This window comes from Vulpes lagopus, chromosome 11 (assembly GCF_018345385.1).
Source record: "Vulpes lagopus strain Blue_001 chromosome 11, ASM1834538v1, whole genome shotgun sequence".
Lineage (NCBI taxonomy): Eukaryota > Metazoa > Chordata > Mammalia > Carnivora > Canidae > Vulpes > Vulpes lagopus.
In genome coordinates this window covers 65,003,920-65,020,246 of record NC_054834.1, presented here as the reverse complement: position 1 = coordinate 65,020,246, position 16,327 = coordinate 65,003,920, and the positions used below count along the sequence as shown (strand labels likewise).

At 39.0% G+C, this 16,327-nt stretch overlaps 2 protein-coding genes and 1 pseudogene across 2 annotated transcripts; 2 read left to right on the top strand and 1 right to left on the bottom strand.

Annotated features, from left to right (window-relative positions):
* The first annotated feature begins 336 nt into the window (after positions 1 to 336).
* LOC121471642 lies at positions 337 to 1,214 on the top strand (annotated as a pseudogene).
* A 6,349-nt stretch (positions 1,215 to 7,563) lies between these two features.
* On the top strand, positions 7,564 to 8,502 carry LOC121471947 (olfactory receptor 4C3-like). Its single transcript, XM_041722861.1, has one exon. The coding sequence runs from the start codon at positions 7,564 to 7,566 to the stop codon at positions 8,500 to 8,502; it is 939 nt and encodes a 312-aa protein (XP_041578795.1).
* Positions 8,503 to 15,067: 6,565 nt separating this feature from the next.
* On the bottom strand, positions 15,068 to 16,012 carry LOC121471926 (olfactory receptor 4C45-like). Its single transcript, XM_041722818.1, has one exon. The coding sequence runs from the start codon at positions 15,995 to 15,997 to the stop codon at positions 15,068 to 15,070; it is 930 nt and encodes a 309-aa protein (XP_041578752.1). The 5' UTR covers positions 15,998 to 16,012.
* Between the last annotated feature and the right edge of the window lie 315 nt (positions 16,013 to 16,327).

Genomic DNA, 16,327 nt, shown 5'->3' with positions numbered 1-16,327 from the left:
CAGTAAATAGCATTTTTTTGTTTTATATATTAAATAGTTTTTAATATAATTAGCTATTTAAAAATAACTAAGTTAGTTTTGAATTCCTTCCACTTAGGTCCTTGGGTCCTTTTGCCACATCAAGAGCTGCAGCCTATGGTGTTGATGATGGTGATTTCAGAGAAGCCACTTATAGAATGTTTTATCACATCTAGGCTCCATACAGACACTCTGGCATTGCCCCATTCTCAATGTACTTCTCTTTGCACCACTTGTGTGTAGCATGTCTTTTAGTTCAATTTATAGATAGATCCTTGAAACGCTCTGAGAAGTTGTTCATGGTTAAATGGCCAACAAATGGCAGTCACGGAATTTTTCATGCTGGGACTCTCACAAAACTCCGAGGTGCAGAGAGTTTTATTTGTGTTCTTTTTGATTATCTACCTTGTCTCTGTTGGAGGCAACCTACTTATCATGATCACCATTATCTTCAGTCCCACCCTGGGCTCCCCTATGTACTTTTTCCTCTCATGCTTGTCATTCATTGATACTTGCTATTCCTCGTGTATGACCCCCAAACTCATCGCTGACTCCTTGTATGAGGGGAGGGCCATCTCTTTTGAAGGCAGCCTGGTTCAATTCTTTGTTGCCCATTTATTGGGAGGAACGGAAATCATTCTGCTCACGGTCAGGGCCTATGACCGCTACGTGGCCATCTGCAAGCCCCTGCACTACACGACCATCATGACCAGGCATCTCTGTGCCCTGCTAGTGGGGGTGGCTTGGTTGGGAGGCTTCCTGCATTCCCTGGTCCAGCTCCTCCTGGTCCTTCAGCTGCCCTTCTGTGGGCCTAATGTGATCAATCACTTTGTCTGTGACTTGTACCCCTTGCTGGAACTTGCATGTACCAACACGTATGTCATCGTCGTGCTGGTGGTCGCCAACAGTGGTGTGATCTGCCTGTTGAACTTCCTCATGCTGTCATCCTGCATTCCTTAAGTTGCCGTGGTGCGGAGGCGAGACATAAAGCCCTGTCCACCTGTTGGGCCCACTTCAATGTTGTTGCCCTGTTTGTGCCTTGTATATTTATTTTTATGCGGCCATCGTCTACTTTGTCCATAGACAAAATAGTGGCTGTGCTTTACTGTATTTTGACAACCATGTTCAACCCCCTGACTTATACACTGAGAAATGCAGAGGTGAAAAATGCCATGAAAAATCTATGGAAAAAATGAGCAATTGTGGATACTGGTATAGTAAGGGAAAAAAAACCCCTGTCATTCTCAGTAAGAATTCATATTGTTATGATGAGAGCTGAGAGACTATCAGAAAATTTCAAAATAAAACTGATTTGAACATTTCAAATTATGTCTAATCTACCCATGTCCTATGTTACTGACCAATCAGATTAGTATACACAACTTCAGTTTCTTCTTAACAGTTTACACTAAATTGCAGGACATGGAAACTCCATCTCTCTCTCCCTTGCCTTTGTCTGAGATGGAGCCTTCATCAGCCTGGGGAAATAATGATGGGTTAATCCCCTATAGAAATGTTACTAACCTGGTCCTCCAACTTTGCACATTGAAATATTGAGCAGAGAAATTACTGATGGTTCACCTCTACCTGATTCTGTCTACAATTTTTTTTGAAATTGTACTGAACTGTAGCTTAATGTGATCTTATTACATTTAAAAGTATTCTAGGAAGTGTCCATAAGCTTCACAAGATTGCCAGGAGTCAAAAAGGTCAAGACTGCTTTTATCTGGCATGTGCCAGACAGAGGCTGCTACACCGCTGGGTCCTGGACAGAAGACCACAAGGCGCAGAGCAGTGACCAACTCTGGAGAACACTGGATGGGGCTGACCAGTCTTCAGTTGCCCTGAGATAGAAATTGTCCTTACTACATAATCTACACTTTCTCTCCATCTGCCATGTGGATTCTTAGATGGTGGTCCAAATCTTTCACGCCATTAATAGTTTTGTAATCACAACCTGGATACCAATAGTTGGATGTCTTTTCTCTGAGGGTCATTGTTTTTTCCTTTGGCTCTGAGGGAAGAGGGAAGGCAGCGGCTTTCTGAGCATCAATGCTGTCTCTGGAGGGACAAGTTGGTTTGGGGACAATAATGTCGGAGAGAATCTGTAGCTTGGGGCTCTGAGAATACAGCAAATACAATGAGGAATTATTGAGCCCAAGTCATGGAAGTGCACAGAATAGATTTACACTAAAATTAACATAAATTCTGCAACAAATATATAAATATTATGTACCACATTGTCTAAACATTATGTGATCACACATGCAGAAATGATTGACTTGGTACATCAGTTTATAAATAGGATCTTATATTATCCTTATAAAAAGTTGACATGGTTTTCTTTTTAAAATGAAGAAAATGTATTCACAGAGGCTGATTTACTTAGCCAAGGTTGAGCTAGAATTTAAATCCACATCTTTCTGCCTTAAGTATGATCTTGCCAAAATGCACAATGCTTTACTATCTGCTGATCTTTCTCTGCATGTTTCATTTTGTTTCCTGCTTGTAAGCTTCCGGTTATCAATGTTCTTATTGTCAGTCTCTGATATGCACTTGCCCAGATTTAAAGTCCAGAGTCACTGTCCAGTATAACATCCAGGAGGCTTTTGATTTTTCTCTAATCCATATGTTAAAATGCTTGCTCCCGCTCACTTGTTACTGTGGAGAGACTTTACTTTCCATGTCTATGTCTTCTTATAACTTGAATTTATTGAGTTCTCTAGTCAGCTGTCCCAGGTATTCTGCTTGAGGGCTGCATTTTATTGATACTACAGTGAAAGGAATTTTTACTTAAACTTTCATGGCAGGAAGAAAAATATAGACAAAAAGTAAAAAAAACCTCATTAGGTTTAGTAATAGCATTTCCTGTGCAATACTTTTGGGTATTTTTCCTAGTTTCAGCAGCTCATAATTTCCCTGTTTCACATCTAATGCCAGTAGCTTACACATTCCCCTACAATTTTATGTTCGATGGTATGAAGATTTTCTTCATATGTATGATAAAGATGGCATTTATCATTATTTGTTGTCATAGAAAGTGTTTATGACATGATATGGAATTAAAAAATCAGGTTATGAAAAATCATGTGGTCTGGTGATGTAAAATTTTATAATCTGCTTGTCAGGTCTGGATAGGGATGTGTGTTTGTAAGGAGGCTTATAAGGGCAACAGTACTTTATGGTATGATTCTGTTTTACTTTGAACTTTTACATGTGTTTGTTTTTAATGTACAATAAGCATACATGATTTCCCCAAACAACAGAACATTAAAAACAGAATATACTAAAACTCATAAATAAACTCAAGCTGGTTCCTTGACAAAAAACAACATCCCAGATGAGGTTCTAGATTCTGGGACATCACACTGAATACAATCACACTCAAATCCTATCTTCTGAAAAGGACCTAGTCCCTGGAAAGCCATAGTAGAACGTTTATTAATATAATGGGTTTTCCTCTTAATAGACCAATGGAGAAAAACCATATAATTATCTCAGCATATAGTGCTAAATTATTTTTTTCAGCTCGTAAATATATCCTATCACTGATTACAATTCTTTTAGGGTCCTGGAGATGATTTAAAATAAGAACGCTCTGGCAAACAACGTTTGAGGGGCTTTTATTAGCTATTGTATCTCCCACCCAATGAGAGTAAGTAATGAAGTAAGTAAGTAAGGAAGGAAGGAAGGAAGGAAGGAAATAAATAAATAAATAAATAAATAAATAAATAAATAAATAGTAGTGATTGGAAGTTGGGGAAGGGAATTTTGAAGAAAGTGAAGGTTTTAAATGGTCCTTGAGGGTAACTGGGAAAATGTTTTGATTGTAGAAACAGAGTAGGTTTGCTGGACAATGTTAATGAGCCTTTCAAAAGTGATAATTTGAATTTTAGTGGATTAAATTATCCCTATTTTGTGACTCTTTCTAGAAGCTTTCACTAAACAGGCTGGGAGGAGGCTTAGTGTATTCATTCAGTCCTGGGGAATAGCTGAGCATGTACCAAGAAGGCAAGAGTGCTAGAAAGGCAAATGGTTACATAGTTTATGGAGGAAAATTTGCTACCTCCATCAATAAGTATTAAATATGTGTATATCTGTCAGCATTTAAAATGTGTAAAATGAACCCAGCATTCCATTTTATTTGATTCCATTTATTTGGAGACTACTACTCGATTTAGAATAATTCTACGCTGCCAACGGCTATGTTTGCCTCATTCACTATGGTATTCCTGACACTTAGAAAGGTGGTATCTTTTATTAGGTATGGTCTCAAAAAATCCTTATTGAATGTTTAAAATTGTGGAAGTACAATTCTGATTCATGTCATTTCGATCTTTTGGTGCACTACACAGCAGAGGCATGGATAAAGGACAGCCATCCTCTTCTCTCTGCTTTAAGCGGGGAGATGAAAGACCTGTGCCTAAAACACAGAAGATGTCCAATAAATGCCGTTGATCCTTCCTGATGTTGTTTTTCAGTCGGCAGTTTCTCTAAAAACACCCCCCAGTTTGAGTCCCTGAAATATCCCGACTCTCCTTTTCTCTTGATGATTGATAGTTTCTCTCTCAAGACACTAGAAGGACACTGGGCACTTCTAAGAGAGAGGCACAGGAGTCCCTTCCTTGTGAGACCAAAACAGTATTCAGGGGATTCATTAAATGATGGTGCCAGCCTTGTTCTGATCTGTGAAGGAGGCACAAGCTCCAGCACTGCTTCCGCAAGTGATCCTGTGAGAGAGAATTAGTCTCCCTTGGAAAGGCAGAAGCACATGGCACTGACAGTCCCTGTGCTATCATTCCCAACTCCCTTATAAAAGCCCTGTCTAGTGGAAGGAGAAAGCTTTTCTCTGAGACTGTGCTGGTGAATATCCTTAGCAGAAAACGGAGCTAGCAAGTCAGCTCCTCCTTCAAGAGAAGGCAGATAATGGAAGGTTATGGTTGCATTGGAAAGGGAACAGGCCCATATGGGAAAGACAGTGTGAAGACTCCTGGTAGTTATCCTGCTTTTACAGAGATCCTCAGGGGGTCAGTAGGGCATTCTGCACTCACAGGATTTCTAGAAATTTTCCCCTCTGGATTATAACTTCCCTTCTCAGTGAGCCTCACTCCAGATTGGTGTGGATGGGGCAGGGAAAGTGGAGTCAGGTACTCAGTGGGATGTGTATGTGGGAGTGTCACACCGAGGCAGGGTCTGTGCCTTGCACATCCATACCACTCTTGTCTCTCTTTTCCTGGTTGCAGTATTTTGAACATGTGGCATGCAACTGTGTCATTTCACTTACCTCCCTGCTGCTGTTTAGCATTCTTGCCGTGTGGGTTGGAAGCATATCTGGTTCTGCTTTCTTTCACTCATAATGCCTTTTTAAGGCCTTTGACCTATATTCAGAAAAATGAGTAACAGTGGAGAGTGTTATACTTAAATACCGAGGCTAGTGGAAAGTGTTATTCTCAATAAGTTGAAAGTATCCTGGCAGGTATTTTAACTTTATGTTGAAGCTGTGCGTCTTTATGTTGAAGGAGCATCTATAGTTGTGGACCTTAATATTCCTCCACTTATATTTGCCCATTTTTCTTCCTATGGTAAATGAGGTAACCAAGAACTGGCCACTTATTGTACCATATCTTTCTATTACTACTAACTACATAGTTGTTTTTCAAGACATGTTATACTAAACTATTTTTTAAGATATAGATAGTTTTGTGGGGAGTCCTGGGTGGCGCAGTGGTGTGGCGCCTGCCTTTGGCCCAGGGCGCGATCCTGGAGACCCGGGATCGAAACCCACGTCGGGCTCCCGGTGCATGGAGCCTGCTTCTCCCTCGGCCTGTGTCTCTCTTCTCTCTCTCTCTCTCTCTCTCTCTCTCTCTCTCTCTCTCTGTGACTATCATAAATAAATTAAAAAAAAAGATATAGATAGTTTTGAAGGAATAAATACTTTTTTTTTTGGAATAAATACTTTTGAGTTAAAAAAAAAAGGAAAGGGGACAGGCTGATGTGCTGCACAACGTGGGTTCAAGCTGCACCTCTGGCATGGATCTTCCATGTGACCTTGGACCAGTGCATCTAATATCTCTAAATCTGAGATCCACCATCTTTAAAATAGTCAATTGGAATCCCTGATTGTAAATGCCACCAGATTCTTAAGCAGATAAAGGGGAAATGGATGACAGAACAAATTCCCAGCTGCTTGTAAATAAATGACCATCTTTTGGGTTCTCACCTTGTGCTAGTCTAAGAAACCTTCAGCTCAGATGAGTTTTGGTAATCAGTAGCACCTTCCCAGTCTATGCGTTATCCCAGTGGATAAAACAATTCTAATCTCATCCAGGAGTTTAATCACATGAAACAGTGAAATTTGGGATATGCTTGGCGCTGGTCTGGATAATCCTTTAAGAACTCTTCCAGATCCACCTGTCCATGTGTTAGGGTGTAAAAACAAAGCACAACACAACACCTGGAGACCTGTTGTCCTCAGATCCAGTCAATGTAAGTTTTCTATAGTCTGCTTTTAAAATTAAATGAAAGAAAAATGCAACCCCAAACTGCAGTAGAATAATTTTACTATAAAAGCCTCATTACTTTCTACAAAATAATTTTGTTCCTCATAGATAACTCTAACAGGAGACTTCTTTTTTGGGGAATAGCTTTTAACAAATAATTTCTTTCATGTTCCCACAGGTCACAGAAATGAGTCAGCATAACATTTCTAATTTTGGTGTATAAATTCATTATTTGGCTAAATTCTGTGCTTTTCTATATTGTGTTCTATATGAGGATCAGTATTAGGGCATTTTTTGTTTTATAATATTATAGTTTTTAATATAATTAGCTATTTAAAAAATAACTAAGTTAGTTTTGAATTCTTCCACTTAGGTCCTTGGGTCCTTTTGCCACATAAAGAGCTTGCTGCCTATGGTGTTGATGATGGTGATTTCAGAGATGCCAATTATTGAATGTTTATCACATCTAGGCTCCATACAGACACTCTGGCATGCCCCATTCTCATGTACTTCTCTTTGCACCACATGGTGTAGCAGTTCTTTTAGTTTCATTTTATAGATAAGAGCATTGACGCTCTGAGAAGTTGTTCATGGTTAAATGGCCAACAAATGGCAGAGGAAGGATTCAAACCGAGTTAAGTTTAAGTGACATTCTAGTGCACTGAAGCCCACAGAATCTGTAGCAAGACCACCTGGGTGCAAGTGCCAGCTCTGGCACTTACTAGCTAGCTGATTATGCTTCTGTGGGTTGCTAATATGTGTCTCACTTTCTTGCTGTGTAAAAGGAGGATAAAAGCAGTGATCTACCTCATTACATTTTCATGTAATAACTTAGATATCTACTACCCAGTGTTGCTAAAGTTTAAACAATAGATATATGATCACATTTAGGAGTTGACAGAGTGAATTGGTATTAAATTTTGGAACAGAAAGAATTTAGGAGAGACAAAGAGAATGGGGGTGTCCCAAGAAAACCTTGCAACACTTTTTCCCTCCTACGATTCTGTTAAAATAATGTTCTTCTTTTGACTTTATAGGCAATAGCATGTGTGCATTCTCCTTCTTCTTGGACTCTATGGAAATGCCACATAATATCACAGAATTTTTCATGCTGGGACTCTCACAGAATGCAGAGGTACAGCGGGTCCTCTTTGTGTTTTTTTTGATCATCTATGTGGTCACAGTGTGTGGCAACATGCTCACTGTGGTCACTATCACCTCCAGTCCCATGCTGGCTTCCCCCATGTATTATTTCCTGGCCAACTTGTCCTTTATTGACACCTGTTATTCTTCCTCTATGGCTCCTAAACTCATTGCTGACTCCTTGTGTGAGGGGAGAGCCATCTCTTTTGAAGGCTGCTTGGCTCAGCTCTTTGGAGCCCATTTTCTGGGAGGTGTTGAGATCATTCTGCTCACGGTCATGGCCTATGACCGCTACGTGGCCATCTGCAAGCCTCTGCACTACACGACCATCATGACCAGGCATCTCTGTGCCCTGCTGGTGGGGGTGGCTTGGTTAGGAGGCTTCCTGCATTCCCTGGTCCAGCTCCTCCTGGTCCTTCAGCTGCCCTTCTGTGGGCCTAATGTGATCAATCACTTTGTCTGTGACTTGTACCCCTTGCTGGAACTCGCCTGCACCAACACATATGTCATCGGCGTGCTGGTGGTCGCCAACAGTGGTGTGATCTGCCTGTTGAACTTCCTCATGCTGGCTGCCTCCTATGCTGTCATCCTGCGTTCCTTGAGGTACCATGGTACGGAGGCTAGACGTAAAGCCCTGTCCACCTGTGGGGCTCACTTCACTGTTGTTGCCCTGTTCTTTGTGCCTTGTATATTTATTTATATGCGGCCATCTTCTACTTTGTCCATAGACAAAATAGTGTCAGTTTTTTATGGTATTTTGACACCTATGTTGAATCCACTCATTTATACCTTGAGAAATGAAGAGGTAAAAAATGCCATGAGAAAGCTCTTCATTCAGTAAGAAACTGCAGGTGTAATATGAGTGGTAAAGCAGGAAACAAAAATGGGTTTATTTCTGTAAGTGGAACAAACCGAAACTTGTTTATATTATTGAATATCACCTTATTCCATTTTACCTATGTGTCCATCTTCGTAGATTTTTATGGTTTAGTGTTTTTGTATAATTGCATAATTTGATGATAAAACAGCTGTGTGAGATATATAGGGCACAAATGATTATTATGCCTGTTTTAGAAATGAGGAAATTTTTGTCTCCTCATATGATTAATTGATTAATTCAGATTATCTGGCTTTGAAGTGCCTAAGCTAGCACTCAAAATTAGTTTTTTTCTGATCCATCATCCATATCTTTCAATAGCAACCCATGTTGTATCATTCAAGTCTATGTGATAATTGAGCTGTAAAAATGTGAGGCAAAACACAACTTAAGGCACATCACTTCATGCTTAGCTATGTACAGCAGTCTGTGTCCATCTAGGCAGAGATTCTATTCCTTCTCATCACCCTGTATGACATCCCTGGCATAGGTCCTATTCTATAAGACTTTAGCTCTGGAGGCAGATGAACCTGAGTTTCTGTTTTATTTCCTACACTTACCTGTAGCATGACCTTGAATAAGTAACCAAATTACCACCACCACCACCACCACTACTTCTCCTCCTCCACCTCCTCCTTCTTCTGCTTCTTCTCATTTTTTTTGAAGATTTCTTTATTTTAGAGAGCATGTGTGTGTGCATGTGTGGGCAGGGGAAAGGGCAGATGAGAGGGAGATTGAGAGAATCTAAAGCAAGAGTTGGACGCCTAAGGCACTAAGCCACCCAGGTGCCCCTAAGTGACAGAAGTTCTATTGACCTCTGGTGTCTGTCTTTAAAATAAAAATAAATATAATACATATCTAAAGTGTTATTGTGAAAATTAAATTAGGAAATCTGTGTCAAATTCCGAATCCAGGTTCTGGCATATTTACTCACAGCAGGTTTTATTTGATTTGTTCCTCAACCTTTTCCTAACCTTCCATACAGAGGCTGCCTTCTTTCACTTTTCTATCTGTTCTAGGTGTGAAATACATGCTGTGCTTAGAGTAGATTGGCTTAGTTTTTGGGCAAGTGATGCAAAGTGGCATTTCCTTTTATTTTTCTTTAGTCCTTTTTCTTTCTTTCTTTATTTTTTAATAAATTATTTTTTATTGGTGTTCAATTTACCAACATACAGAACAACACCTAGTACTCATCCCGTCATGTGCCCCCCTCAGTGCCCATCACCCATTCCCCCCCCCCGCCCTCCTCCCCTTATACCACCCCTAGTTCGTTTCCCAGAGTTACGAGTCTTTATGTTCTGTCTCCCTTCCTGATATTTCCCACACATTTCTTCTCCCTTCCCTTATATTCCCTTTCACTATTATTTATATTCCCCAAATGAATGAGAACATACACTGTTTGTCCTTCTCCGATTGGCTTACTGCACTCAGCATAATACCCTCCAGTTCCATTCACGTCGAAGCAAATGGTGGGTATTTGTCATTTCTAATGGCTGAGTAATATTCCATAGTCCTTTTTCATATTCCAAGGGATGCCTGTGTTCTGGAATCTGAAATGTATGTCCACATTAGCCCCATTCTTTTCCTGCTTTTAAGAACTCTGATCCACTTGATGGGATGAGCACTGGGTGTTATACTATATGTTGGGAAATTGAATTTAAATTTAAAAAATGTAAAAAAAAAAAGAACTCTGATCCATCCCTTCTCAGATTTCATTCTTTAAGAGTTAGGAGGCTCCTATAATTTATAATAAACTTCTCCTTTGTTTCAAAAATAATCTGTAATTCATCCTGTTGCACCATATCTACTTTTTACACTAAGAAAAAACAAACTAGGAATTAATATGAAAAATAATCTGTCTACTATGAATATTCAACAATTAGTCTCCAAGAACCAATAAATTCAGGAGCTCACCAGAAGTAGTTATTATTTTATTCCCAAATGCTATGTCTAACAAAAATAAACTTTCAAAATTCCTAGGAAAGATCAATACTATCTTTCATTTTGTCACATTCCAATAGTCTAGTTAATAAAACTAGGTGTAATGGAGACCTTCAGTTCTCTACCTATTTGTTTCTATTGTTGGATAATAAAAGTACCATTGAGCCAATTTTCCAATCAACTAAAAAATATGAAGTCACTATGTAGCTTATTAAAAAATACATTTTTCCCCCACAATCGCCACAATGTCCCACAATTTTATCTCAGGAGACTTTCTAGAAAAGCATACTTACTTCTTTGAAATTTGACAAGCACCTTTTAGTAAAGTTAAGATATCAATTAGCATAATGGACTGATCCTAATGCTCCCTTGTGTTTTGTTGCCTGAATCATGGTTAGCAACAGCCCAACTAACTTATGAATGCTCCTTATTTTTGAAAAATTTCAACTTGCTAGAATAAACACATGAGTAAATATCACCAGAAATTTTCTATATGATTTAAAAATTATTACTAATTTTATTTACAAAGGTAGCTGTGTCTCCATTTTGGAGTCTAGGGTAAAACACATTTCTCCCCAAATACACATTTATTTTAAAATTCAGAATCTAGGAAAACAAAGGTGGGCAATCCACACATGTGTGAGCCCACACACACAATTTTGCATGTGCAAATCCATTTATAAGCCATTACCCAGAGATAGTCCCTATCAGTGTTTTGGTAGATAACTGGTTATCCTGGTTGCCTTTTGCTTCTCTCCTCCTCCCTCACCTCCTCCCTTTTCTTGTCCCACCACTCCTCCCTCGATTTGTTCTATAAACTTGGTTAAGGCTCTGCTATCCTGAAAGGTCCTCTCTGGGGCTAACTGATTTCTCTGTTCAGCTTACAAGCCATCTTAAACTTTTCTGATCATAGGTTTCCTTGTCCAAAAATGGGTATTTTAATTCTTAGTATACACCCTTGTGAAAGGTGAATGTGCATGAAGAGCACAGCACCTGATAGGTTGATGGCATCTAATGTTGGTGCACTTCCATGCCAGTGGGCAACAGAGGAAGAAAGGCTAAAAATAGTTTAGCTTCCAAATTTAAAAACTGTTGAAAATAAGCTTGTGGCATAAAAACAGAAGAACTGCATTTGAGAATTTTACTCTAGAGCTTACTGTTATGTGGCTACTGGCAATCTACTTTAAAAAAATAGCTTTACCTCTGTCTTGAACTTTCTTCCCTTAGTGAACTTTTTTCCTCCTTTCTTTTTTAGTGGATGATAGCAGAAGAGCACATATTCATGTCAAAAATATTTGATATTTATCAGGGGAAAGCAGTGCTATATAAGCCACAGGTCACTTCTTTATGTACAAACTATTGCCAACGGAGGAGAAGATAGTTTCAAAATATTTCCCGTTATGTGGGAATCAAAACATTCATGGAGTTACAGATTACTGCCTAGTCACTAACTGGTTCTTTGCAGACTTCTATATTTTCAGCCTGGCCTCTCTGTGAAGGCAAATCCACCTTCAAAATGGTCCAAACAATGAAGACCCAAAGGGTTCCAAGAAGAAAATTCAATTCAAAGATTGAAGAGAAATGTAAAAATTTTAATTTGCTCTTCGGTTGTATTGAGCAGATACAAATGGATTTGATAATGCACGAAGACTTTGGATCAGACAGGCTTAGATTTGAATTGTGATGTAGGAAAATTTTAGCTAATTGATCTTGAGCTATATATATAATTAACCTCTCCAACCCATTGTTTCTTAATTCATGAAATAGGGGAAATCAGGATTGTTGCAGTTATTGGGCCATAGTAAGAACTTATTAACAAAAAAAGTGAATACAAAGCACTTTGCCCCTAGTAAATAAAAACAATTTAAAGAATTTAAAATAAAAAATAAAAATAAGCTATCATGATTTATACTAGCATTGTTTTATTGATGTTCACACCATTCCGTGGGCAGGTTCCCCATTATGTTCAAATAAATGTTTTAAACTGAGGTAAGTTCCACAGTTTGAGAATTCAGTTAAGGAAAGAAATAAGGACATAAATTTACTGCCTCCAAAGCATACAAATGAGAGCGCAGGTTAGGACATAGTTCACAGAAGGTGCTCGAAACATAAGCTGTCATCTTCAGGATCATGAGCATCATCATTCTTATTTTATCATTATCCCATCCCATCTTTTTTGGGAACTACAGGCAGATCATCCAAAAGGATAAGTTTGATATTTTAAACATACTGCTCCATCTACAAGGTGGTCATTCACAGGAAATTCTGGTAAAACATCTATGTTTTGGAATTTATTATTGAAGGGTAATTGACATACAATGTTATGAAGTTTCAGGTGTAAAACATAGTGATCTGACAGATCTGTACATTATTCAGTGATCACCAAGATAAGTGTAGTCACCCATCTGTCACCATACAATATTACAATACTATTGATTATATTCCTTATGCTGTGCTTTTCATCCCCTTGATTGATTTATTTATAACAAAGCTTGCACTTTTTAATCTCCTTTACCTATTTCACTCTTCCCCCCACAACCACCTCTGTCAACTACCACTGGCAACCACCACTTTGCTCTCTTAACTATATGTTTGTTTATTATGGCAAAACATTTATTTTTAAAAGGCCTTCATATGGAATGAGATTTAACCTGATATGAAGTCCTGAGAACATGAGAAATGTTAGCATCATATGATAGTCAAATCCCTGGTTGTGAAATCACCTTCTGAAGACAAGCTTCTGAGCTCTTCCTCAGGAATCACAAGCTCTGTACAGAGATGTGTCTGTTGGTCCCTGGCATTGGTTTCTCCCTTCTCCTTCCAGAGCACCAGAGTGGGATCCATCATTAGTGAGAGCTTTTGAAATAAGTTCTGCTCAAACATCTCACACTTGCTCTATCCAGCTTCCCCATTTGTTACTGTAGCGGTGTTAAGGGCATTTTATCCCAGAATAGGGAGTTGTTGGTGGGCTAGCTTTAGTGTCCAGAGATCTGCTCCCAGGTTCCATTAGCTTCCCTGCTGAGATAACTCTCCTCTATATTGTCCTTACTCATAAGCATGTGACTTATTTTGAAGTGAAGTGGGGCTGGCACAGATGTTTGGTCCTCCTGTGATCATGGTTAGTGAATGACAGTAGCAATGTTCTTGGCCTCCTCTTGTCAGCAACTATAGTTCCTGGCATACGTTCTGTCCTGGTGACATATGTAGGCTGTAACCATGTCTAAGCAATTTCACTAATTTTTAGCTAATTCGTTTTTTCAATCTAAGTCATCTAATTCTTACAACTTAAGAGAGTGGGTAATGCTATTTTAATTTTATAGGTTAAGTCTGTAGAGAGATGAAGCAATTTGCTTACATTCACAAAGCTAATTTATGTAGGAGACAAGATGAGAAAGAAGCCTATTTGATCCAAAGCTCTTAATCTCTAACTTCAAAGCATCTGACTATTTCTGAATCTTTCCTAGAATTTCATTATGTACATGTTATGAATTCTTTTCTGTAATCCAGATCTGTGGTAATTGTTCAGTTTTGTGACACTACTGGTAATTTCCTGCCCCAGCTGTTCAGAGTCTTCCTTTGTCCACATCTAAAACATGACTTTAACATACAGATATTTACTGCCTTAACTCTGCAGACTTGATCAATTGTATTTCTTTTGCATCAGCCAATTCTGCCTCTAATTCTTTCCGTAGACAATTGTATACTACAGCGAATGGTGGTGATGTAATTTTTAAAAGAACATAGCAAGTGTTCTCATGACTGTGACAAGTGATAAGTTTTTTTTATTGTTGTTGTGCAGGAACATCTATAACATCTATCCTTTCAAATTTAGGAATCTAAGAAAAAAACATTTTGGATGAAAGTACTTCTTGAAGACTCCCTGGTGTTCTATATTTTTTTGCATATATAGTTGCCTTTCCTCTTTTAAAATAACATTTAATTCTAGCTGTAGTGCTGGATATAAAGTGTGTTCAATAATATTGCTGCTGATCTGTTTCATACCCACAATCAGGACAGCATTATGACTTTTGTGGCCCTTTGCTCCTTTCGTCCTTATGAATCCTTTTCCTCCATAAAGAATATGAAAAATTATATTTTATGACTGTGTTAGCATAAAGATGACTATACTCCAAGTGGGGTTTAGCTTATATTTATTTTTTCTTCATATTTTAAAAGAAATTAAACCATTTCAAGGGCTCCGAAAGTTATTGCGGGCTCTAGCACTGTGCCTACTGTGCTTTTTAATGGGTACATTGACCCTGCCCATAATATAAGTATTCCTGAAGAATACTGACCCAGATAGGATATTGATTGCCCTACGTTTAACCAACTAATAAAGGGAATAAATATCTAATTATTACTAGATTTTTAATGTAAATACTCTAATCATAAGATTCATTTTTTAAAATATTTATTTATTTATGATAGTCACACACACACAGTTAGAGAGGCAGAGACACAGGCAGAGGGAGAAGCAGGCTCCATGCACTGGGAGCCCGACGTGGGATTCAATCCTGGGTCTCCAGGATCGTGCCCTGGGCCAAAGGCAGGCACCAAACTGCTGCGCCACCCAGGGATCCCATAAGATTCATTTATCACCAGTTTTCATTATTTGTCCCCAGAGTTTCTTCATGACATTTTTTACTTCTGAATTTCTGAGGGTATAGATTAAAGGATTCAACATAGGAGTTACTAGGGTAAAAAACACAGTCACAGCTTTGTCAGCAGGGAAGGAGGTCGTGGGTCTCAGGTACAGGAATGAACAAGGTACAAAGAATAAGATGACAACAGTGACATGAGAAGCACAGGTAGACAGGGCTTTGCGACGCCCTTCAGAGCTATGAGTCCTCAGGGAGCGCAGAATGACAATGTAAGAAGCAACCAGCATAGAAAAAGTGAGCAAACAAAGTGATCCACTGTTGGCAGAAACCAGGGGTCCCAAAGTGTGAGTGTCTGCACACGCTAGCTCCAGGAGAGGTATTAAATCACACATAAAATGGTCGATGACATTGGGGCCACAGAATGGTAACTGGATCATGAACAAAACCTGGATCCCTCCATGAACAAAGCCTAAAATTCCAGCCATTCCTACCAAGAAACCACAGACAGGTCGGCTCATAATGGTCATGTAATGCAATGGCTTACAGATGGCTACATAGCGGTCATAAGCCATGGCAATTAATAAGATGATCTCAGCTCCAGCAAAGAAATGTTCAGCAAAGAGCTGAGTCATGCAGCCATTGAAGGATATGGTGTTCCTCTCAGAGATTAAGTCAAAGATCATTTTAGGTGCTATGGAAGAAGAGTAGAAGCCATCTATAATGGACAAATAGGACAGAAAAAAGTACATGGGAGAACCCAGAGCTGGGCTGATGAAGATGGTGACTGAGATGAGCAGGTTACCTGCCAGTGTGATCAAGTAGGTGATTAAAAATACAGCAAATAAGAATTTCTGCAGTTCTGGATTCTGGGTCAGGCCCAGCAGAACAAATTCTGTTACATTGTTCATCCTTTCCATGGAGTCAGCTTGGGTTATGAGCACATGGTCCATCTGGAAAGATCATAGAATTTCCTTTTTTTTTCAATGATATATTTATTTATATGTATTTTTTTATTGAAGTTTGATTTGCCAACATAAAGCACAACATTCAGTGCTCATCCTGTCAAGTGCCCTCCTCAATGCCCATCACCTGGTGACCCCATCCCCTGCCTGCCTCCCTTTCCACTTCCCCTTGTTCGTTTCCCAGAGTTAGGAGTCTCTCATGTTTTGTCACCATGTCTAGGTTTTCCCACTCACTTTCACTCCTTTCCCCTATAATCCATTCACTATTTCTTATATTCCCTGTAT

Coding starts and splice junctions, on each gene's coding strand:
- LOC121471926 (XM_041722818.1), bottom strand. CDS start 15,997: ATGGAAAGGATGAACAATGTAACAGAATTTGTTCTGCTGGGCCTGACC.
- LOC121471947 (XM_041722861.1), top strand. CDS start 7,564: ATGTGTGCATTCTCCTTCTTCTTGGACTCTATGGAAATGCCACATAAT.